The sequence below is a fragment of the Amblyomma maculatum genome, chromosome 10, assembly GCF_055883805.1.
Source record: "Amblyomma maculatum isolate TAMU_Amacu chromosome 10, ASM5588380v1, whole genome shotgun sequence".
In the NCBI taxonomy this organism is placed as follows: Eukaryota; Metazoa; Arthropoda; class Arachnida; order Ixodida; family Ixodidae; genus Amblyomma; species Amblyomma maculatum.
The window spans coordinates 128,669,991-128,693,705 of NC_139353.1; the positions used below are offsets into that span (position 1 = coordinate 128,669,991).

At 47.3% G+C, this 23,715-nt stretch overlaps 1 protein-coding gene and 1 pseudogene across 1 annotated transcript; one reads left to right on the top strand and one right to left on the bottom strand.

Annotated features, from left to right (window-relative positions):
- Nucleotides 1–2,997: 2,997 nt before the first annotated feature.
- Nucleotides 2,998–3,750, top strand: LOC146177449 (uncharacterized). Its single transcript, XM_084581566.1, has one exon. It carries the CDS (start codon nucleotides 2,998–3,000, stop codon nucleotides 3,748–3,750), a length of 753 nt encoding a protein of 250 aa, XP_084437692.1.
- Nucleotides 3,751–10,658: 6,908 nt separating this feature from the next.
- On the bottom strand, nucleotides 10,659–23,706 carry LOC146177450 (uncharacterized; annotated as a pseudogene).
- Nucleotides 23,707–23,715: the final 9 nt, after the last annotated feature.

The window sequence follows — 23,715 nt, forward strand, 5'->3', positions numbered from 1 at the left end:
GCATAGTGCAGTTATACTTGATGTAAACTATTCAGTCGAATAAAGTTTGTTTTAAGCACAGTTAACTAATTTACTGTAATTAACCAACACCGCTGGGGGGGGGGGGGGCACAGTGTTAAAGGCGCTCGACTATTGTGCTGAAGGATACGGGATGGAATCCCAGCCTCGACGGCTGGGATTCTAGGCGCTCGTGTGCTGTATGATGTCAGTACACGTTAAAGAACCCAGGGTGGCTGAAATTTCGGAAGCCCTCCACTACAGCATCTCTCATAGCCTGAGTCGCTTTGGGTTGTTAAACCGCCCAAAAAAACCAAACCAGTAATTAATTAATCAAGGCCTATAATTAGTCCACCGTATATGACATAACTATCCAACAACACAACTAGGTGGTATAAAGCTCAATTTTTGTCACTGTTGACTGGTTAACAATAAGTAGTATAGGCCTACAATTAACTAATGCAGTTATAGTCAGCATAGATTGTCCAACAATGTATGACGATAATGTATCTTAACATTCAATTTTTAATCACAACTAATGGATTAAGTAATTACAATGCATGGTCAGCTAGATGTGGCCATATACCTGATTAGAATTCTACACGAGTATATGTGGCTTGTTGTTATGCAGGTGAGGTCTACCATGAAATTCATTGTGGCAGATGCAGTCATTTTTTTAGTTTTGTCTTCAGTAGATGCAATGCTGTAAAATTTGCCTGTCTACTAACTATTACTAACACAAAATATTTGGATGTAGTAATACTTTGAAGCAAGTTTTACTCACTCGAAAGAAAAGATACATGTGCATGATGACAAAATGCATTACTGAAAATAAATGCAGACTACTGTTATTGGCAAGCGCAGGTGACGCATGGACGAAGGCCAATCATCAAGAAAGGTCAGCCGTTGGAGCATGTTGCTCCAGGTGTCACCTCACAAGGCTCACAGGCACAGGTAAGACTATTGCTATGCAAATAATTTTTCCTGGTACACTGTAATATTAATATAGCTGCACTTTATGAAGACTAAGGAAACACAATATGACAGACTAAAAAAAGATTCAAAGCTTATGAAACATGCTAGGTATGTCACACTAGCACACTCGATATGAAACGAGCGGAATGCAGAAAACTAACAAGGAGCACCTCAGTTCCAATATGCTGTCTTGTTCTGTATCACATTTCATTCAAAGCACGTTACACCTTAGGTGCGTGTTACCACCCTACTACTTCATATAGATTGCACCCTGTGAGTAACACAAAACCTGCATTTCTCAGACCAGAGTAACTTTTGTGTCCAGAATGGTGCTGCCACTTCAAAAAAGGCAACACTCGGGAAGCATCCCTTCTGGCATTGTATCTGCTTTTAAAAACTGTTTATGCACTAGCATCATGTATTATGGCATAGCCGTCACAGCATGGGACAAAGAGGATTTTCATTTCTGTTAGCCTAGTGCCCCAATCAGTGCATCTACTGTTTCTTTTTGAGCAATAAAGTACCTTATGTGACTAAACTGGCAATAAGAGCTGGTGTAATCGCATGATTTAGGGCATTATTGAGGTAAGATGCAATGTCTTTAGAATGTTGTGCAAGCTTTCCGCTGTAGTCATCCCATGTGGAAGTACATCCATATTTGAGGTTTGATTATATCATACGAGACAGCTTGTAATAGTGTCACAGCGCTCATTACTGCTCTATTGTTTCTAACTGCATTATTTGCTGCATATCCAAATGTGTCGTCTTCCACCAGGTATGTGCTCAACTTAACTTTATAACATCACCATTCTGACATGGCCCCTGTCACAATCGCAGCGGCAAAAGTACAGTGGAAGTGGTTGCTTTTATCATAAGAGTCCATTTGGGTATTTCTACAACATACAACCATTCCAAGCTGGGACCTCAGGAATTTTTGCCTCTTTCCCGTTCACAGGTTTGGCTGAAATATTATGGAGCACACTTAAGTGTTTGGAATTTTCGTTCTCAATCTGTGTAAATAAAATGTAGGCTGCTAAGTGAATAATGCCAGCACAACACCAACAGTCACTAGAGCAGGATACAAGTCGAAAAATAGCAGTTGGTAACTTTTTTTTACAGGCTATTGTATGCAGCACATTACTCCACTGAGCAGTAAACAAAAATAGTTCTAATGTTTGGCTATTTCATACAAGTCCAAGGCATAATACATCTTGAGCTTATAACTTTGTGTGCTAGTCAGCTTTTATTTAAGTAAAAAAAGAATGTTTTAAAAGGGGTCTACTATTTGTCACAAAAGAATTACGTGTGACAGTTACTGCAGACTTTAGTTGTAGCCAACTATAATACTTCACGATTTTCATCAGGTAATGCTTGAGTAGAGTTTGACTACCAAAGCATGCTCTTTTATGACCTTTAGTGTGCCACTGGTTGCATGCACTGAAACACAGGGAACATATCAGTTCGTATTTACATGGCCAGCCTGTTAGTGAGGTATCAGCATGTTGATTGCAATGTGATCCAAAGATTTCCTTAGACCTTCATCTGGATGTTTATTGCAGCATGTACATTTATCTCTTATTTATGCCAGATTTTTCTTTATGTTTCAGGTTATACCTCAAACCTTCCCTGTACGAGATGCAAGTTCTGACATTGCAACTGGAGAAACATCCGCAGGACCGTCGGGTTTTCCAGTTGATGTGGAAATGACAGAGGAGCCACTTCATCTCAGCAGCCACTCAGCTCCACATCATACGGAAGCATCAGAATGCCGTGAAAAGAGCTGCCAGACCGAACCGGAGGTCTGCAGCATTGCTGTGCAGTGTGAGGATTTGTGCACTGCTATACAAGAAGACCACTCGTATGCTGCGCGGTCTGTTAAGACTGTCGTCAGAAGTGCAGACTATTAAGAGGCCGTTTTCTGAAGGTATTTCAGAAGCAGTTTGTAGTTTTTATACTGGCCTTAACTGCACTGCCTTCTGGAAACTTGTAGCTGCAGTCTGCCTCAAAACTCGTGCTAGCCGCAACATGACCATCGGAGACCAGGTACTGCTGACGCTCATGCGCCTGAGGTTAGGGCTGCTGTACTTTGACCTAGCCGTAAGGTTCGACGTTTCAGTGTCCCAAGCTGGGCAGGTGTTTCGGACAACACTCGGAATTCTGGATGGCCTAATAACAAAAGTCGTGGCATGGCTACCACAAGAAACAATTCTAGCTACATTGCCACGACAATTTAAAGATAGTAGCTACTGCAATACTACATGCATCCTTGACTGCACAGAGGCACCACTGCAGCGGCCTAAAAAGCTTTATCCACGAGGAGAGACATATAGTCATTACAAAAGTGGAAACACTTTGAAGTTTCTTGTGGCAGTAGCGCCAAGTGGTTTTATCACTTTTGTGTCGCGTTTCTATGGGGGACGGGCGTCCGACAAATGCATTGTTGAGAAATTTGGCATTGTCAAGCTCTTCTTCAAAAACCAAGAAGTAATGGCCGACAGGGGGTTCGCACTAACACCTTCAATGAAAGAGAAAGGTGTGAAGTTGAATGCACATCTATTTTCAAGGGGAAGAGAACAGTTTCCAGAGGCTGAAGCTACAGCAGCAAGGAGGATATCTCAGCTGACAATCCACGTTGAGCGCGCCATCAACCGCATCAAGTGCTATCGAATCTTAAAGTGCTCTCTTCCTATCCACCACAAGAAGCTTATGGACAGCATTGTTCGTGTTTGCGCAGGTCTGTGCAACTTAAAAGGCCCACTCATAGCTCGGAAGGAGTAAAAATAACTTAAGTCGCGCCCGAATATTTCAAGTGAGTTATGATATTGTTACGGAAAGAACACAGCGGTAAACGCTAGTTCACTCTTAGACGCACACCACACACCGCACACCACAGGACGAAGTTAGCTAGGCTTGAGCGTCGTCCTCTTCACTACTTCACATCAGCACGTCGTCGTCGTCTCGATATACTGTGCTCCGTAACAGTTTTCCCCGCGCCGAAGAAGCACCGTCCCGGTGCGTCCTACACAGGAGAACTCGAATGATATGGTTTTAGACGGGCGACATGCACGAGTTCTGGATGAGGGGCTGTGGAAGGATTCTTGGGCTGTAAAGGGACGATTTCATAGGTCACATCGGTGACTTGCCGCAAGACGGAGTAGGGGCCCACGTAACGAGGCAAAAGTTTTTCACACATACCGACACGGCGAGCCGGGTGCCAAAGAAGTACGAGGGAACCAGGAGGGTAGTGAACGTCTCGGTGATGAAGGTCGTAACGACGTTTTTGAGAGCGCTGAGACGCCCCAAGACGCTCTCGAGCTATGTGGCGGGCAGCATCAGCGCGGGCGATGGCATCCGAAGCGTAGCTGCAGGAAGAGTCGTCAAGAGGCAGCAAGGTGTCGAATGGGAGTAAAGGGTCACGGCCGAAGAGTAGGTAAAAGGGAGAATATCCGGCGGTGTCATGGCGTGAGGAGTTATACGCGAACGTGACGAAAGGTAAGGAGACATCCCAGTCACGATGGTGATCGGACATATACATAGACAGCATGTTGGTCAGAGTGCGATTGAGGCGCTCAGTAAGACCATTCGTTTGCGGATGGTAGGCCGTGGTGAACTGGTGACGAGTAGCGCATGAGCGGAGAAGGTCATGAACCACTTGAGAGAGGAAACAGCGGCCACGATCTGTGAGCAGTTGGCGTGGAGCGCCATGAATCAAGATGACATCATGGAGAAGAAAGTCGGCAACGTCGGAGGCGCAGCGGGTAGGGATAGCCCTGGTTACAGCATATCGGGCGGTATAATCAGTCGCCACAGCAATCCACTTGTTTCCAAAAGTCGATGTCGGAAAAGGCCCAATAAGATCGAGGCCCACACGAGAAAACGGCTCTGTCGGCACTGGAATTGGTTGCAAGGGCCCACTAGGTTGAAGTGAGGGTATCTTACGGCGCTGACACAGCTCACAAGCGGCGACGTAGCGACGGACAGAGCGGTAGAGACCAGGCCAGAAAAATCTGCGTCGCACACTGTCATAAGTGCGTGTGACTCCCAAGTGTCCTGCTGTAGGAACGTCGTGAAGTTGGGCGAGGACACTAGAGCGCAGATGAGCTGGAACGACCAGTAAGAGGTCCGCGCCATCTGGACGCATATTGCGTCTGTATAATATCTCGTTATGGAGTACAAACATGCTGGCGGAAGAGTCGGGGATGTTGCGCAGCTGGTCAATAATTGCTTGCAGGGCAGGATCACGACGCTGTTCGGAGCCGATATTGGTAAAGTCCGAGATGGACAAAACATAGTCGTCAGCAGTATGGTCGGACAAATCGGGGGGATCTACGGGATGGCGGGACAAGCAGTCAGCGTCTTGGTGTAAGTGGCAGGACTTGTACACCACAGTAAATTCATACTCTTGTATTCGTAAGGCCCAGCGACCTAAGCGGCCAGTGGGGTCCTTAAGTGAGGACAGCCAACACAAAGCATGATGATCAGTCACTACACAGAAGGACCGCCCAAACAAATAAGGGCGGGATTTGGTCAGCGCCCAAACAAGTGCAAGGCATTCCCGCTCTGTGATTGAATAATTGCGCTCAGAGGACGAAAGCAGGCGGCTAGCATAAGCAATGACGCGGGAGGAACCATGCTGGGACTGGGCAAGGATAGCACCAATACCATGTCCGCTAGCGTCGGTGCGCAGTTCGGTAGGTGCAGAAGGATCGAAGTGCGCCAGAACAGGTGGGGTGGTGAGGGCGGAAATAAGTGTCGTGAAGGCATAGGCTTGGTCAGAACCCCATGTGAAAGGTACGTTTTTTTGCAGAAGAGAGGTAAGTGGGCGAGCGATGTCTGCGAAGTTCCGAATGAAGCGGCGGAAGTAAGAACAAAGGCCAAGGAAGCTTCGCACGTCACTTGAGATTCGTGGGGTAGGGAAGTCGCGCACGGCTCGAACTTTGTCAGGGTCGGGCTGTACACCATTTGCGTCAACCAAATGACCCAAGACTTTGATTTGGCGCCGGCCGAAGCTGCATTTTTTGGCGTTCAATTGAAGACCGGCGCGGCGGAAAACGTCCAGGACCGTAGAAAGGCGATCAAGGTGGGTTGCGAACGTGGATGAGAAAACGACGACGTCATCCAGGTAGCATACACATGTTGTCCATTTAAAGCCACGGAGGAGTGAGTCCATCATGCGCTCGAATGTCGCAAGAGCGTTACAGAGTCCAAATGGCATCACCTTGAATTGATAGAGTCCGTCGGGGGTGACAAATGCGGTTTTCTCGCGATCCCGTTCGTCGACAGCAATTTGCCAGTAGCCTGAACGCATGTCGATAGAAGAAAAATAGCTGGCACCATGCAAGCAGTCAAGCGCGTCATCTATTCGCGGAAGAGGGTAAACATCCTTCTTTGTTATTTGATTAAGGTGGCGATAGTCGACACAAAATCTCCAACTTTGGTCTTTCTTTTTAACCAATACGACAGGAGACGCCCAGGGACTGCAGGAAGGATCAATAATATTTTGCGCCAGCATCTTGTCCACTTCTTTCTGTATAACATGCCGCTCAGTAAGGGAAACACGATAAGGCCGTCTGTGGATGGGGTTGGCGTCACCCGTATTGATTCGATGGGTCACAGCGGATGTTTGGCCCAATGGTCGGTCACCGAAATCAAATATATCGCTGTACGACAGCAAAAGGTCGGAGAGAGCTTTGGCTTGGTCATCTGGCAGATCCGCGGCTATCATGCCTGAAAAGAGGTTCGAATGAGAAGAAGGCGATAAATGCTCCGACAGATACTGAGCGGTTAGAGCCGCAACTTCGCAGTCCGCCAAAGGAAACAGATCAGCGAGTGCGATACCATGGGGTAAAACTTGAGTCGAATGGCTGAAGTTCAGTACGGGAAGATAGGTGCGGTTAGCAGTGACAGTCACGACGGTATGGGGAAGTATGACGTTGTGACGGAGAACAACATCGGTAATTGGGCAAGTGACGTATGTGCCGTCAGGAACTGCGGGGATCGGGGCCAGCGGGACATAAATAGCAGCTTCGGGTGGTAGGCGAACAAATTCGGCGGATCGGAGGCGGGGCTTCACATCGGTGTTTTCGGTGCAGTACGGCAGGTCTAAGCGAAGAAGACCAGTTGAACAATCGATCAGGGCAGAATGGGCCGTTAAAAAGTCGATGCCGAGGATCACGTCGTGAGGGCAGCGGTCGATAAGAGTGAATAGGACAGGGGTAGTGCGACCGGAAATACTCACGCGCGCAGTGCACAGGCCCACGACGGCAGCGACGCTTCCATCGGCAACACGATCGGCGGATGAAGCGGCGGGTGTGACAACCTTTTTGAGACGGCGGCGAAAGGATGAGCTGAGGACTGAAATTTGGGCACCAGTGTCAATGAGGGCAGTAACAGGGGCACCATCCACATAGATGTCTAGAAGGTTGCGGCGATGAGCGAGGGTCAGCAGAGGATTTTCGGGCCGGGTCGTCAATGCAGCGTCACCTCCGGGAGCTGCATTGGTTAGTTTTCCGGATGAGAGCCGGAGAAGTGGGTAGATGTGGAACGACGAGAATTGGGCGAGCGGGACCTCCGGGTCTGAGGAGACGGCGAGCGGCTGGGCATGCGCGGGGCTGGCGAGTTAAAGTCACGAGTGCGCGTATCACGGACATAGGTTGGGTGTGGAACATATTCGGCGCTGCGATCAGAGTAGTAGCGAGGTCGAGGTGGCGGAACCCAACGGCTGCGGCAATGGCGGGAAATGTGGCCGACACGTGAGCAGTTGAAGCAGATTGGTCGGTCATCCGAGGTTCGCCATTCGTCCGGGTTGCGGTAGCGGTAGCGGTACCGCGTCTGAAAGGGAGTGGTAGGAGTCGCAGCAGCTACGACAGGAACATTAGGTTGGAGCGAGGGCTGTGCGGAAGGTTGGCCGGAGTTGAAGCCCACGTTCGCGTTGAGGCCCACATTTGCGAACTCCTGGCGAACGACAGATTGGATTAAGGCTATAGTAGCATCCGCTGGTTGAGGAGCGAACGCAACGGGTGTCATAGCCTCTATCTCTCGACGAACAATCCTGGTCAAGTTGGAGGGATGAGATGGCTGCTGTAAGGTTGGACTATCTTCGCACGAGGACGTAGCAGCTGTGTTTGGCAAGCGTTCGAAGCTTTGAGTAATACGGCGGTGTTTTGCTTGTTCAAACTGGCGGCAAACTTGGATAACTGAGTCGACCGTTGGACAATCTTTGCAAAGCAGCAGATTATAAAAATCGTCTGCAATTCCCTTTAATATGTGGCCCACCTTGTCTATTTCGGACATGGCGCTGTCCACCTTTCGGCATAGTGCTAGAATGTCTTGGATATAAGACAAGTACGATTCCGTCGAAGACTGGGCACGGGATGCGAGGTCTTTTTGTGCGCCAAGCTTGCGTCCGATCGGCTTGCCAAATAGGTCTCGAAGCTTCTCCTTGCACATCTCCCACGATGTGATATCGTCTTCATGCGTCTCGAACCAGACGCGCGCCGTACCTGCCAGATAGAAGATTACGTTGGCGAGCATGAGGGTCGCGTCCCAACGGTTGGGCTTGCTGGCCCGCTCGTACATGGCGAGCCAATCTTCTACGTCGATGTGGTCGGTGCCGCAAAAGGTGCCTGGATCGCGAGGCTGCGTCATGACGAAGGTGGGAGCTGATGGTGCCGCTGAAGAAGGTGTCGCGTCGGATTGCATAGTGATTGTACCAATCTGGCGGCCACTACGGAGATCCAGGTTTGGCGACTTACGTACTTCCAGCAATCCTCCACCAAATTTTAAGGAAAGAACACAGCGGTAAACGCTAGTTCACTCTTAGACGCACACCACACACCGCACACCACAGAACGAAGTTAGCTAGGCTTGAGCGTCGTCCTCTTTACTACTTCACATCAGCACGTCGTCGTCGTCTCGATATACTGTGCTCCGTAACAATATTGTTTGTTTATTTGGTTTGTGAGGTTTAATGTCCCAATGCAACGCAAGCTATGAGAGACGCCTTAGTGGAGGACTCGGGGAAACTTCAACCAACCGGGGTTCTTTAACGTGCACTGAAATATCCGGGTACAACCATGATTATAAATGCAGTGCTACACCTTTCCCATGCCTACACCTACACCTTTTCTTTATTAAGGCAGTGTTTCTGCACCTTTTCATTGAAGGCAGCAAAGTATACAAACTGTTTCTGGTTTGGTTTATTGAGTTTAACGTCTCAAAGCTACTCAGGCTATGAGAGACACCCAAGTATATCTGTTCTTGTGAAAAATGAGTTAAGTTGAGCTGCATTAATATCAACAATATTAATTATGAACAATGTGTCTTTGGAAAAAACTTTATAATTGTGCTATGTACCTTTGTTTAGTATTGAGTTAAGTTGAGCTGCATTAATATCAATATTAATTACGAACAATGTGTCTTTGGAAAAAGCTTTATAACTGTGCTATGTACCTTTGTTTAGTATGGAAATTCAGTGAACATGGTGAACTGTTAACTCAGTAAACAGGGTGAATATGCAGAGCCCATTGGTGTCCATGCACTCTTGCTTTAACATGGACAGTGATTTCTGCATGAATTTGACTAGCACAATCAGGTATCTTCTTGTTTCGCATTTTCAGTGTAGGACACTTTTGAAACGCAGTGCAACAGTGCCTTATTAGGCTTTCTTTTTTTACTCTAAAGCAAGGGTTGGCAAACTGTAAGCTCTCCTAAGTAAAGTGCCCCCCCCCCCCCCACCCTCTTTTCCTTTGGACTTCACTGCTCCTGTCACACTTGCAGACCGAGAACAGTGCCTAGTCTGTTGAAACATAATTTATACAGCGTTAGATTTTCTTACCCTAGCTCTTCACTCAGTTTCGCACCATCAGTGCAAGCACTTTCCATCGCACAGACCTTGGCACCAGGCTGAAATGCATTGCAAGGGGGGTGAGTTTCTTGGCGAGTTTGATGACTGCTGGTTTTCCCAGAGATCAAAAAGTTTGAGAACCCTTGCTGTAGGGTGCATCATGCACTGCAGTAAGGTGCAAGATCAAAATGCATTCTTTACTTGCATAATGCATGAATAGCTCTGACACAAAGGTCATCAAGCAGCTGTCTGCCAAATGTGTACAGATATATGCTACTTATTCCTGAGTAGTGAAGAGAATGTGTGTGATGTTCATCAGTATATCATGAGATACCTTAGTGCACATCAGAGACTGCTGGGTGGCTCTACCTAACTGAATTTTTAGGTAATGATGACTGCGAAAGTGCACTTGGAGCTCTGGTGAAACGGAATGCCCGGTATTTTTCACATTTATGACTATTATAGAAGATTTTTTTTTGTGGAAAGTCTTCCTTTGCATCAAAGTGTTTATATTGATAAAGCATGAACGTATGCATGCAAAGTGCTTAATAAACTGTTGCAAGTTGTTGAAGTGAACCAAGAGCTCTACTTAATTATTGCACCCTGCAAATGTTGTTGAGGTGTGCATTTCAGGACAGTTGCAATGCTTTTTTGTTTTCCCACCCTCTCATCTATACTCACTTATTTTATGGTTGCAACAATATCCTTTTTATTTTCAGATCTGCTCGGAAAACTGATCCAGTTGTTTAAGGGATTTCGATAAAATATTTTATTGCTGTGTTTTTGTAATGGTTTATTACAGGACTCGGTATATTATCGTAGCAGTCGACAGCTCTGCTTGCTATGATTTAGTCCAGAGTTCAACGTAATCCTTGCAAAGCACTAGGCTTCTTCTGTGAACTTCATTGACAAGCCTGGGAAGGTAATGCCCAAAATAAAATTCGGACAGCCGTGTGAGGTGGCTGACTAAAAATCCACATCCAACCGCACCTCTACCAAAACAGTGTTGAGCACTGACCATACAAAAAATAACAATGGGATCTCTGCAGACCAAAATATAGTGAACTGTGCCTGGTAGTAGCATCCATTTTTTCCAGTTTTACTAAGGTAGCACTTTCCTTCCTTATTTTTCATCACATCATACCTGTTGCTTACCACAAGCTCCAAGCAATCGTTTGTGTAAGGGCACTTAATCTCCAAAATGCTGGTTTCACCAACTAATCCATCTGGGCTTGCTGACAAGAAAGGGTGAGTTTCACTCACAGCAGTGCCGCACTTTTTCACCTGAACTTTGCACAGCTTCTCGAATGTTTGTCGAGCAACCGGCTCGTACCGTTGCCCATGACTTGTTGCTTTGTTTCCCCTAAAGTGGGAAAAAAGACATGTTATAAATTTATCTGGCAATGTCTCCTTATTTCGTGGAACTTTGGAGATATTTGATGCAGTCAACCTAAGCTTGCGACTGTCCTGCCATAAAAGGCCGGTCTGATGCGTCGTCAGTTCTGTAAGCTGCAGCCTTGCTGGCTCTTTCAGGCGGACCCACTTGTTGTAGAAGTCTTCGCAAACGCTGCAGGAAAGATCATCACCCTCATGAGATGTGTGTGCAGGTGCAGCTGTGTCAACTGCAGGCACTGCAGTATCGACTACAGGCATGTTTCCTGGCACTGCTGGATCGACAGTCAGTTGCAACAAGGTCCCCTTTATGTCGAGAAGAGGCGCTATGTCGGAACTTCTCATTGCTTGCACATAGTCTTCGTGAGTATTGTAGCAAGGCAAAACAACAATCTCTGTTTTCACTGAGGTTTCTGAAAACTTCTTCATTTTGAAGTTCATATCAGAGACCTTGGCTGGCACGACATTTCTTTTGGTTCCACGATTCCAAATTGCGCTTCGGTCAGTGCTTGTCCAGTAAATCCTTCTCTGTTGGCGAATTCCATTTTCCACAACAGTGCACCTGGAATCCCAAAACAGAATAAAGCATTTTTTGTTTAAGCGTCGGTAATTGATAACCGAGGCTATTTCTATAAGGAGCAGTGTCTAAGCAATTGGCGTCATGGCACAAGCATATATAGGCACACAAAACATTACTGGAATACAGAAAGAAAGCCATTCACACCAAACAGCTAATTTTCCCTCTCTGCCATTGCAAGAAAATGCTACTGTGGACACAGCAGTACGAAAAGTTTGTTTCATAAGTCTAGCTTATCGAAAGAAATATCAAGGAAACCATTGAACACCAAACTACAGTCTTCCAGGAGTAAACGGGCTGTGCAGCTTGCTTTTCAGCCTGGTTGTGCATGATTGCACAACCGTAGCATTGAATCGTTCCATAATAAAGAGAACCCTTCAGTTTTTTGTTACCTATTTTACCATTTTCGTTGTATTCAAGTCTCCAATAAATGGCCGAGAAGCATACCACAAAGCCTGGTTATCGTTTGGCACATTCAGGACATACGTATAGATGTACATGCTGTCCGTACTCAGTCTACATGCAATGGAAAATGATTCTTGCAGTCGAAAAACTTGCATTCAGACTTACACAAGAAAACAATACTAAATGCAGATGTATTTTAGTAACTATTTTCTTTAGTACAAAGCGTGTTTGACATTTTCCTATATGCACACATTTTCTAGACAACTTTTTGTCTGTTTTCAGTTAACCCCATTAGCTGAAGAACGCCATAATGTCATAGAAAGCCTAGTCGGGATGCAGCCGCAAAGGGTTTAATTCACAGAGGTGGAATGAGCAGTAGGGTGCATGCTCTTAACTATGCAGAAAAAAATTTTATGCATCAAACAAGCAAGTCTCAGTAGAACAGCCTTGACGGGAGTTCTTTGCAATCAATGAAAGTATGGTGTTGCAAGCATGCACAATATACAAGCATCAATTTTGTATTGCTGTTGCAGTCTTAATGAGCCGAGCAGATTCTCCTTTGATTGTCATAACGCATTTCCCACACAAAGGTTTTGCTGTACAAATCACTGCGGTCTACTCTCAACAGGTCTGGATGATCTGCTATGCCAAAAGTTCACCTGTAACAGCCTGTGTGCTTACCTACGTGGCTGCAGACTTTTGTCAGTCCAACCTTGCATGTGCAGGAAGCGGAAATTATGCTACATGTCATTGTCAGGCACACCCAAACTTCATATGGCTGGGTATCATCGGCTTGTGAGGGTGCCGCAGCTCCTTTAACGCACCATACATCTCCATCCACTTTATGTATCAGGAGCTGCCCCACTTTGCCGCTGATCACATAGTTGTAAGAGTCGAAGCTTTTCAATGCCTGGACATCTTCCAGGTCGCATGCCTTTGTTTTTAGCAAATAGTTTGTTATGTGGTGCTCTGCCACTGGTGGCCACAACTTCATATCGTCCAACCATTTCTTGTCACAGATCGTGGCAGGGTGCGGCAAAACTCGGGTACCTGTGTAAGAAACAAAAGCTTAAAAGGAGGCTTGTCCTGACCAATGGTCGGTTATCAAGAAAAACACTTCGCGTAAGCTCAACCACTTCATTGTCGAGAATTAGCTTCAAAAACCATGGTAGATTTTGAACGAACAGATGAGGCGTATCCCTCCTTTCCCTAACCATTATTTTGTTTAACCTTGTCAGTTTTGCTTTTGGTTTAATTTTTTTTCGCCGTTCCGCGCCCGTCCAGTTGGTCTCCGGGAGTGATCGGCGTACCTTGTTCACATCTCGGCGTCGACGTCGAGCGCTCCAGCTGCACGGAAACGGCGCGTTTCCACTGAAGCTGACGAACCGGAGAGCTCATTTTTGGATGCGAACAGCAGGAGTGATGACTCGGAAGACGAATTCAGCTCTTCAGACTTTAGCACCGACAGCGAAACTACGTCAAACCGAACCGGAACGTCAACAGCCATGCCCCGATATGTTTAGGATTTCTCCCTCGAAAATTCCGCCTTTGCTGCATGCTGATCACTCATTGTTCTGAAGATGGCAACTGTTATCTTCAGGGTGTCAACGTTTTTCAGGCGGTATTACTTCCCGCCGGTAGCGCAAATAGTCGTGTTTTGCGCTAGAAGTGTTTTCTTTCGTAACTATGGGGGGGGGGGGGGGGGGCAGATATTGTACACAGAAAGCTAGAATTTGCTGCAATGTTGCTTTGGTCCCGGTTGCAAAAAACGTAGAGTTTGAAAATCTTTGTTTTATTTGTGTCAGAAAGCTTTGATACTTTTGTGCGTTGCTTCTTTAACTACAATTTTTTTTCTATATTTCTTTTCATCACTTACTCAATAGATATGTTCATTGTCACTAATACTATTGTGAAGAGGAATTCCTCCTCTACAATTTGATATTAGACGCTCCTGTACCAAGCAAATTTTGTAAAAAAAAATGACGCCACCCAAAAACCACCCATTAACTCGCCGACATGAAAGTGCTAAATTGTGCATGCGTTCGAATTGTGGTCAACTCGTGGCTCTGCCAACCATTGCGACAAATTAGCTGCAGTACGTCGTTTTAGTTATTAATAAATGTATTGTTATCAGCATGCATAGCGCGCAGTTGTAAAAGTGCACGTTGCTTGCTTCCCGCGCAGCAGGGCGACGGACGGCTAAATACACGTTCACGTATGTACACATACACCAAGCAAATTCGCTGCAACGAGATATCACTACTCAATCATTTGCGTAAAATGATCGACATGTCTGTATTTCATAGTGGAGCTGTACAGCGCCCCAGGTCCTCGCACGCTCAAACGTGCTCCACCGCAGCGGCGTGCATACATAACACGCTGTTCTCGCTAAATGCTGTTGACATAGTGCTTTTTTTGCGTCCTCAAAAGGTATTTCAGCACTTGCGAAGCGAATACAACGACTTTGCCGAAGTTTACTTACCAAGCTTCAAAGAAGGCGCGTGCACCGAGCAAACAGTCATCGCAGCAGTGTCACCGATGTCGATCGTCTGCTAGCCCGCAGTCCCCAAGGAAATGCTCGCAATGCCTGCCGCTGACTTTGCCTGCAGCTTCTTCAAAGCTGCCGAGACGTCTTCCACCATGATGAGATCTTCAGAGACCTCCAACTGGAAGTCGGAGTGTACCGGGCTCTCCACTGGGGAACACTCCCCTCCAGAAATGTCATCATAGAGGTCATGTAGTCTGGAAGAGGGTAGCCCGGCGATCCCCTTCCAACAAAAGCGTATCTCCCAAAACAGCAGGGCCCAACTTGTAGAGTCGTTGATGCTCCAAATATCTTTGCTTCCTGCGCTGCTTGCGGGTATAGGACTCCAGCTGGGGAACATCTCGGGGCTCTTTTGTCCTTGGCGGCCTTCTCCGCACACCATAAAAGTCAAGTAAAGCGTTAGTATCTTGCATTGATAGCGGCCCAGTGCAGATAGCAGAGGCCATACCGGGGCTTATGTAACTGACATCTAGGAGCTCCCCTTCCACTTCTCGGAGATCAAGTTGTAGTGGTTGAGGAGAAATACTTGCTTGTACCAAGGGCGACAGTGACGCTGAAATCAGTCGGGCTTAGCCAACTGGAGGATGTCGCGATATCTGTCGTCACGCCTAATCTGCGCGATTGCCTGAACAGATTGTGAAGGAACGTTTTCATGAAGATCTTCCTTATTTTTCTGCTTGCACCCAATTAGCCTCGGCCGACGCCAATGCCGCAAGGTCACAGTCGGCTCACCTGCAGTGTGCATAGGAAGGCTGATGGCTTGCGGATGGTGGCTGGATGGAGGATTGCGCAGCTTCCGGGGCCTCCGCTCTTAGTCTTTTTAAGATGTGATGGCATTTCAACGTTCTTCGAACATGCTCGATAGCCGCCTCGGTTCTCTGCCGGTACTTAGCTGCAAGAGCCGGCAGCAGAGGCATTACGCGATACAAGCTGACCTCGACCATTGATAGTGCTAGTTCCTCCGCTTTCCAGCGGCCACTGATGCGGAGAGGTCGAGCAGGCCGTGTACGGAGATCAATGGCATTGTAATCGCTCTGCCCACCTGGCTCAGAGAGTGACAAGCCGGCCGCTGAAGGTGAATCGTCAGTACAAACCACCAAATTGACCAAGCCCCCCGCAGCCACCGACGAAACACCAAAATAATCATGTAGCTGCTGTGCAGCCATGTGAACCATATCAACCCCAGTAGCGCTCGGCGCCCCGACGGAATCAGCTAAAGGGACATGAGCCTCTACAAGAGCGTGCAACCCCAAAGGCAAACTAAGAGAGTCATGCAAAGCAGGCTGCTGCACGGCTGCAGCAGCCCCAACATCATCGTCAGTAACCTCAACAGCACCTACGGCATCTGGCTAACCACTCGAGATGTCATTCGAAACTGAACGATTTGTAGGCACCTGGGACTGGCCGCGCTCCCTTTTCCTCAGACGCTTTGTTGAGTGCGAGGAAAGCACTTGCGAACTTGATTCAAGTCTCCCACACGTTAGGCATTTCCACACCATCAGGGCAGCATGCACATCACGACAATACTGTTCAAAACGTGCACAGATCTGACATGGTAAAATTCCGCGGGAAGTTGTGCTTTTGCCTACAACAAAGTCATGACCAAACTTCGTGGAAGCCAGTTTCGTCCAAACCTGCATCCGCCGGGCCGAGCAAAAAAAAGAAAAAAATCCTGCTACTGTACTGACTGTATTGCACCTTAACTGCAATGCAACACACGTTTGCCAGGGAGTGCCCCAAGGCAAGATATATAAATATATATACTACACCACTATAACCACTTAACTTTGACTATACTCAATGCACCACACACGTCTGCTAGGGCGTTCCCCAAGACAGAAAAAAACACCCGTAAAATAAAAATATTGCTCGGCCGAGAATCTATTGTAGATTCCCCCAAAAATAATAAAACACCAGAACAAAGAAATTGAAGAAGGAAAGCAGACAAGTCCAATAGGAATTGGAGATCTCTGTGAAGAATCAGAGGCACTGTTGAGGGCAAAAGAAGCACCCGGGCCAACCAGCCAACTATGAGAGGAGCAAGGACCCACCTCGGTAAACCGAGGGCACTGTTGCGGGCGAAGCACCCGGGCCAACCAGTGAACCCAAAAAGGAGCAAGCTCCCACCTCGGTTACCAGAGGGCGCTATTGCGGGCGAAGCACCCGGGCCAACCAGCGAACCCAACACAAACGGAGCGAGGTCCCACCTCGGTAAACCGAGGGCGCTGTTGCGCGCGAAGCACCCGCGCCCACCAGCGAACCCAGAAAGGAGCAAGCTGATGCCCTCGTAAACCGAGGGCGCTGTTGCGGGCGAAGCACCCGGGCCAACCAGTGAACCCAATTAGGAGCAAGCTCCCACCTCGGTTACCAGAGGGCGCTATTGCGGGCCAAGCACCCGGGCCAACCAGCGAACCCAACACAAACGGAGCGAGATCCCACCTCGGTAAACCGAGGGCGCTGTTGCGCGCGAAGCACCCGCGCCCATTAGCGAACCCAGAAAGGAGCAAGCTGATGCCCTCGGTAAACCGAGGGCGCTGTTGCGGGCGAAGCACCCGGGCCAACCCGTGAACCCAAAAAGGAGCAAGCTCCCACCTCGCTTACTAGAGGGCGCTATTGCGGGCGAAGCACCCGGGCCAACCAGCGAACCCAACACAAACGGAGCGAGGTCCCACCTCGGTAAACCGAGGGCGCTGTTGCGCGCGAAGCACCCGCGCCCACCAGCGAACCCAGAAAGGAGCAAGCTGATGCCCTCGTAAACCGAGGGCGCTGTTGCGGGCGAAGCACCCGGGCCAACCAGTGAACCCAATTAGGAGCAAGCTCCCACCTCGGTTACCAGAGGGCGCTATTGCGGGCCAAGCACCCGGGCCAACCAGCGAACCCAACACAAACGGAGCGAGATCCCACCTCGGTAAACCGAGGGCGCTGTTGCGCGCGAAGCACCCGCGCCCATTAGCGAACCCAGAAAGGAGCAAGCTGATGCCCTCGGTAAACCGAGGGCGCTGTTGCGGGCGAAGCACCCGGGCCAACCCGTGAACCCAAAAAGGAGCAAGCTCCCACCTCGCTTACTAGAGGGCGCTATTGCGGGCGAAGCACCCGGGCCAACCAGCGAACCCAACACAAACGGAGCGAGGTCCCACCTCGGTAAACCGAGGGCGCTGTTGCGCGCGAAGCACCCGCACCCACCAGCGAACCCAGAAAGGAGCAAGCTGATGCCCTCGGTAAACCGAGGGCGCTGTTGCGGGCGAAGCACCCGGGCCAACCAGTGAACCCAACACAAACGGAGCGAGCTCCCAACTCGGTACACCGAGGGCGCGGTTATGGGAAAGTTCCCGGGCTGCCCAGCGAACCCGTTGAGAGAATCTCCCTATTGCACTAGGGGCGCTGCTTTGGGCTCGGAGCGTGGGCCTACAGCGAAACCTTGGAGGCAAGCCTTCCTCCTCTGGCGTCCCAAAGGCGTTGCTTCAGGCTGAAGCCCAGGCTACAACGAGACCCGCAGTGCGTTCAATGCTATTTAGAGCAGGGCTCAGAGCAGCAGGCCCACACACAAATGCGTTTGTAACGCGAGGGAGTTTATAGCCTCGGTCTGCTGAGGCGAAATGGCCAGGTGGACGAACCACTGCGAAATAATGCGTACACCTCTATTTCCCTACACTCCAAGATTCAGTGGGCCGAAGCCCACGCAGCCGCAGCTGCAGACACAAAAGAAAGCGGCGCGTTCCCAGTCAAAACGTACTACAGAAAAGATACCCGTAGTTTGTAGTTTGTCGTATTTTTGGCATGTCGTAATTGTGTTGTCTGTCTTGTGTAGTAGTTCTGTTGTCTGCGTTGTGTAGTGTATAGCATTTCTGTAGTCTGTCTTATATAGTGTAGCGCATGTCTGTATTCTGAATTTGTCCTTCTGTAGTCTTTCTCCTGGCATGTAGTATTTGTGTAGTGCGGCGCATTTCTGTAGTCTGCCTCGTTAAGTAGTTGCTTTTGTTAAATTAACATGCAGCTGCGGAGCAGCAGTCCAGCTCTGCATACCATGCATTCTTAAGTATGGCCATGCACATCAAAAACACCTTACTTGGGGCAAACCTTTTATTAGCACAATACCCCCGGCTAATGACGTTCCTTTTTCTTCTTCTTGTGCAAGTTCGGCATGCCCTAACTGAAGAAAAAGAGAAAGACTGTGATGCTACATGCCCATAAGAAATACACGTAAACTTTGAAGAACTCAAGTATGCAATGTGTCAACAAAATGTCACCTAGCTGTGCAGACCACTGCAGAATTTGGCAGATATCTGTTGACTGCGACAACACATTTCACATGCACTGTATAGCTCAAATGACCAATTATGAAGAAAACTACACCATGTTTATGAGCAAAATATGCTTCCTTGATAACAGGTAGTGAACTCTCACCTATCCTGATTTTGTTAACTTTGCAATTGGGTCAATTTGGCTTCTCTACGGTCCTAGCAAAAATGTGCATAGCTCCAATGGGGCCCAATGCTTGTTGGTCGGAGGTACTTATTTGTGCACCAATTAATACAGACATCAGGAATTCGCAACTCCTAGATTTAAGCTATGCAATGCTCGGCAGACTGCATTGCAACATGCGATGTTCCTTTTGCTCGCCTCTCACTGACAACATATCAGAAGAGCTCAACAAGGAAGACAATAACCACACCCATGATCACAATCATTACCTGCTACTGTGAGGCTAAACAAATTATAAGAGCCAACCACTTAATTTTGCCTAAACTGGACAGAAGATTCAAACGTGACCATGACAAGATATTTACCGCTGCAGGTCACAGTCCTCGCCAGGTGCCTAGCCACCTTTTTTGTGGCGCTTCTGGAGCTCATCGGCAGGGCAGGCCTTTACCTTGAAGTAGTGCCACAAGGAATCTGCAAAATTAGGTAATAGGTAATATCAGCGTGGTTAAATATCAATATTACAATTTTACTTGGTGCAAAGCTACAAACACCCATCCATAATACTACAGTTAAGATACAACCTGCAAAGCAATGTAGGAACAAAATGAAAGCAAGAACAATGCATGTAGCATCAATGACCGATACAACTCAACTATTTGCACAATTACTTTAAGGGGATGGGGAATTATAACCATGTAGACGACAAAACATTTCATGCAATTAGAAATTGTGACACTGTTTGCACTATATACTACAGACCCTAGTGCAATATGGGTTGCAAGGTAAGTTTGCATCGATTATAGACATCATAAGGCTGGTTACTTCCGCTGTAGGACAAAGTACTGCCCTATTGATTTTCAATTATCACTGTTTCGCTCTACATCCAGCCATCTGCCCTGCTTCAAGCATATTAACCTTATCTCCCTACCGAATTCTTTTCTGTTCAAAGCTTACAGTTTCCTCCTCTTTTAAACTGCTCCGCTGCTCAAACTGACCATAAGTTTCTCTTATACCTTAGTTACTCAGCTGGCTTAACCACGATTACCGAACTTAACCATGGTTAACCGCCAGTCGCGGTTCGCTGCTGTTACACAGCTCAGCGCCGTTCTCGGTTACGGCAGCTATTGCCCATTAAGTACAATAGCCGAAGCGACGCAGTGATTGGCGGAATGAAGCTGCATTTACAAATATCCTATTTATAAATAGTTCCCGGAGTGTCGTCCGACGTCACGTGCATGACTAAACTTGTCTTTGCCCTTTATGTCACACTTTCTTTTGCCGAAACATTATAGTATGCTGTAGACAACGAATAAACCAACCTAATGTGCTGTTCTGCCCAACGGCTGGAAAATTGCATCCTGCAGTAGCAGCTCGGCAATGTCTTTTGCCTTGGTTGTTAATACCGTGGACAAAACACTAATAAAGTTCATCGATCATGCACACTTAAATTTGTGTGACTAACCTCTCGCTGTCATCGGAATGGTACAATGCCCTGTCGACTATTTGCAATGACATTAGTCTTCTCAACCGTCCGTCCGCCACCAATACATTTGTCTGAGACCATGCAGAGGGCCAACTATGGCCCTTCACACCTGATCCGACAATATCCTTCTGGGTATAACTGTCTGAATGCAGGGTAATAAGCGAAGAAATAGACAAAGTAATAATGGAGGTAGTATTTCAACAGTTGAGCACTTTCATGCCCCAATTATTCTTGTTGCAAAGACGGACAGCACATGACATTTATTTTGGCAACTAGTCTCAGTGTCATCCCTATGAATGACGTATAATCCCCTTCCTTGTATTGATAATGCACCGAGTGCCTCGTTTTGGCCCCCTACTTTTGTTGCCCTTTGACGGTCTGTGCATCCAGTATACTTACACAAACACTTTTCGCTGCACTCGATGGTATTTATGATTTTAATTTGATGCCATTAGACTTCATCAATGCGCCGGTCACCTGCGAGTTTAGTAGACATTGAATTCAACAGTTAGCAACGAGATATATACATGGCTGCTTAAACGATGTAATTTTTGGGATGACATTGTCCACTTTAAGTCTTGCGTTGCACTGCACACATGGTGGCATTTTGCTGAACTCCGAAACGTGCTGCGCAGGGACATCTCTTGTGCTACTTCTTACTTATTTCTTGGGCAAAGAGGTCATCAAACATGATCCCACAAATACTGTGATGGTCGAGTATTTCCGGCTACCCATCTTTCAAGCATCTGAAGAGTTACCTGGCCTCGTGCTAATATCTTCACCACTTCATTTACTGCTTTCTGCTTTGGAGACATTGTACACATTTAGACAAGCATTGTTCACAAGGATGTGGCTTTCGAGTTGATATCTCTGAGCAATTCTGCCTTCTATCAAGTGAAATGGTTTTCAAATGCTTTTCCAACACACACATTTGTCAGCACTAACAGGTTGATACCGACTCAACAGGTGATATAATGAGCGTGGTTGACATGCAGTTTTGCAAATACAAAGAGCCCATCTATGCCCATGTGAGTTGCTTCCTTATTATACCAGAGCAGATTTGTCCAGTCATGGAGGAGGAATAATTAGACATCTTCACTACGCACTGTTTTCGCTCATAATATTATGGGCACCTGTTCACCGGTGTCATAGACCATGCCACTTACTGGCTAGTCAACTTTAGTAATTTCCGTAGTCACCTCGCAGAATGGGTCAAAAGGGGAGAAGATTATGACTCCGTCAATGTATGATAAATAAATACTGTCAACACGCTGATGCAGACTGCATTTCTCAGCTACCCTTTCAATACGACGGAGGCTAACACCAATAATATTGAGAACTGCGTCACGTCGGTGTGACTGCCTTTTCCTGACACCACCAAGCTCAGAGAGAAAGGAAAAGACATGCCCTTGCAGTCTTTTTGGCACAGTGTGAACTGCTATTGGGTGAATAACATTTTTTTGCGTGTCTTGGCCTGCTTTGAAAGCAGAGCGATTATATGGGCCACTACGTCTGCATGTTCTGAGCAGCCTGTAAACCTTTTATCTTTTATGTCACACATAACGACCTTACTTCCGCAAGCACTGAGTGTGCATGAACACTCCATCGTGGTCATGAATGATTCTATTAGCTAAAAATGCAAGATAGATGGATTTATTGACAGGAAAAGGCAGAGAGGTTGGCCCGAATAATTCAAATCTGGCCTGCTACTCTGCACTGGGGAAGGGCAAGCTGGCACCGCAGGGCAGCACGTTGACAGCTGCAGTGCGCGCACTATAAATGATCAACATACATTGCAGCAGGGCAGCTTTCTCGATGACACCTGCTCGAGCACATTTCTGCAAGTAGGCATTAATCTCTTCAGGCCACTTCCACTATCCGAGAACGAAATTATTGCATCCTAGCTTGCATTGACTACCTTTATTGGTATTACGAGACAGCAGCCCTGTGTTTGGCCACCGCGTAACCTATCCTGTTTCATGCTTTGGGCACTACTTCTCCAGCAAGGACCAGTCGTGATAAGCTTTTGAGGGGCCACTTGTCATTGTCGCTAAAGAACTCGGACTACAGCATATTTGAGACTTCAGACCCTTACTCTCCTGGAAAGAATGGTTTTAGAAAGTGTGCTTGAAGAGCAATTGTAATGTTCTTTTCCACACAGATTCAAATCACAAGAACAGGGATTGTGAACTTGCATTCATTGTTGTAAGATACGTGATAACGGCCTCAAGCCCATTGTTCAACCTTAGCGCATATTTAAACGAGCAGAACGTCAACAGCATCTTCCCATCATTCACAGCGACTATGCACACATAGTGGAGGCACTCTGCTAGCTTGGACGAAAGCAAAACTTTGCTCATACTTGCATCCGAACACATTTTCTTCGGGTTTTGTGACCAAAATAAAAATGTGGCTGATTGCAGAAATGCTGGCACTACACAGCTTGTGTGTGGTCCACACTACTGCACGTATGTACAAAAGTTCCCACTGCTTTACGAACTGTTCTTTGACCCATACCTTTTACGCTGAAGGCTATTCTGCACGACTGTTTACCTTGCAAGCTAGATAGCGTGTGGTAATCAACTTGAATGCAAGTGAAGCGCTTTAATCTCACTTGTTATCAAGGGACTAGGCCATATCGGCAAAATAAACAGATGCTTTGCCAGGTAGCTCAGACGCACCAATTTCAAAGTTACCGCTCAACTCAACATGCTTAATATTTATGCCACCCTCAGTAGCACAACCTACCATGATTCTCACTATGTCACTGTGGCTAGCAAGCACCATATTTGTGTTGTGTCGTTTTATATTTTGAAATTAGGCATGTGGGGGGAGGGGGGGTGAGCCTCACTTCACATACCAAAATGGTCCTCGTGGGATACCTGGTTCGACAAGGCTTCTAAGCAGGCTTGAAAGGTGGCATTCAGTGCTTGTAGTGTCACATGCTCTGCATACTGGGCAAAGGCACCCTGCTCTACGACGCAGAGATGGCACAGCCAAGATGAGTACTGGGCCACCTTGTCTAGCTCTCTGTCGCCAACCAGCCGCGAAGTGTGCACAGGCATCTTAGCCAA

What these genes read in the sequence shown, in the direction of transcription:
- LOC146177449 (XM_084581566.1), top strand. Translation starts at nt 2,998, where the DNA reads ATGACCATCGGAGACCAGGTACTGCTGACGCTCATGCGCCTGAGGTTA.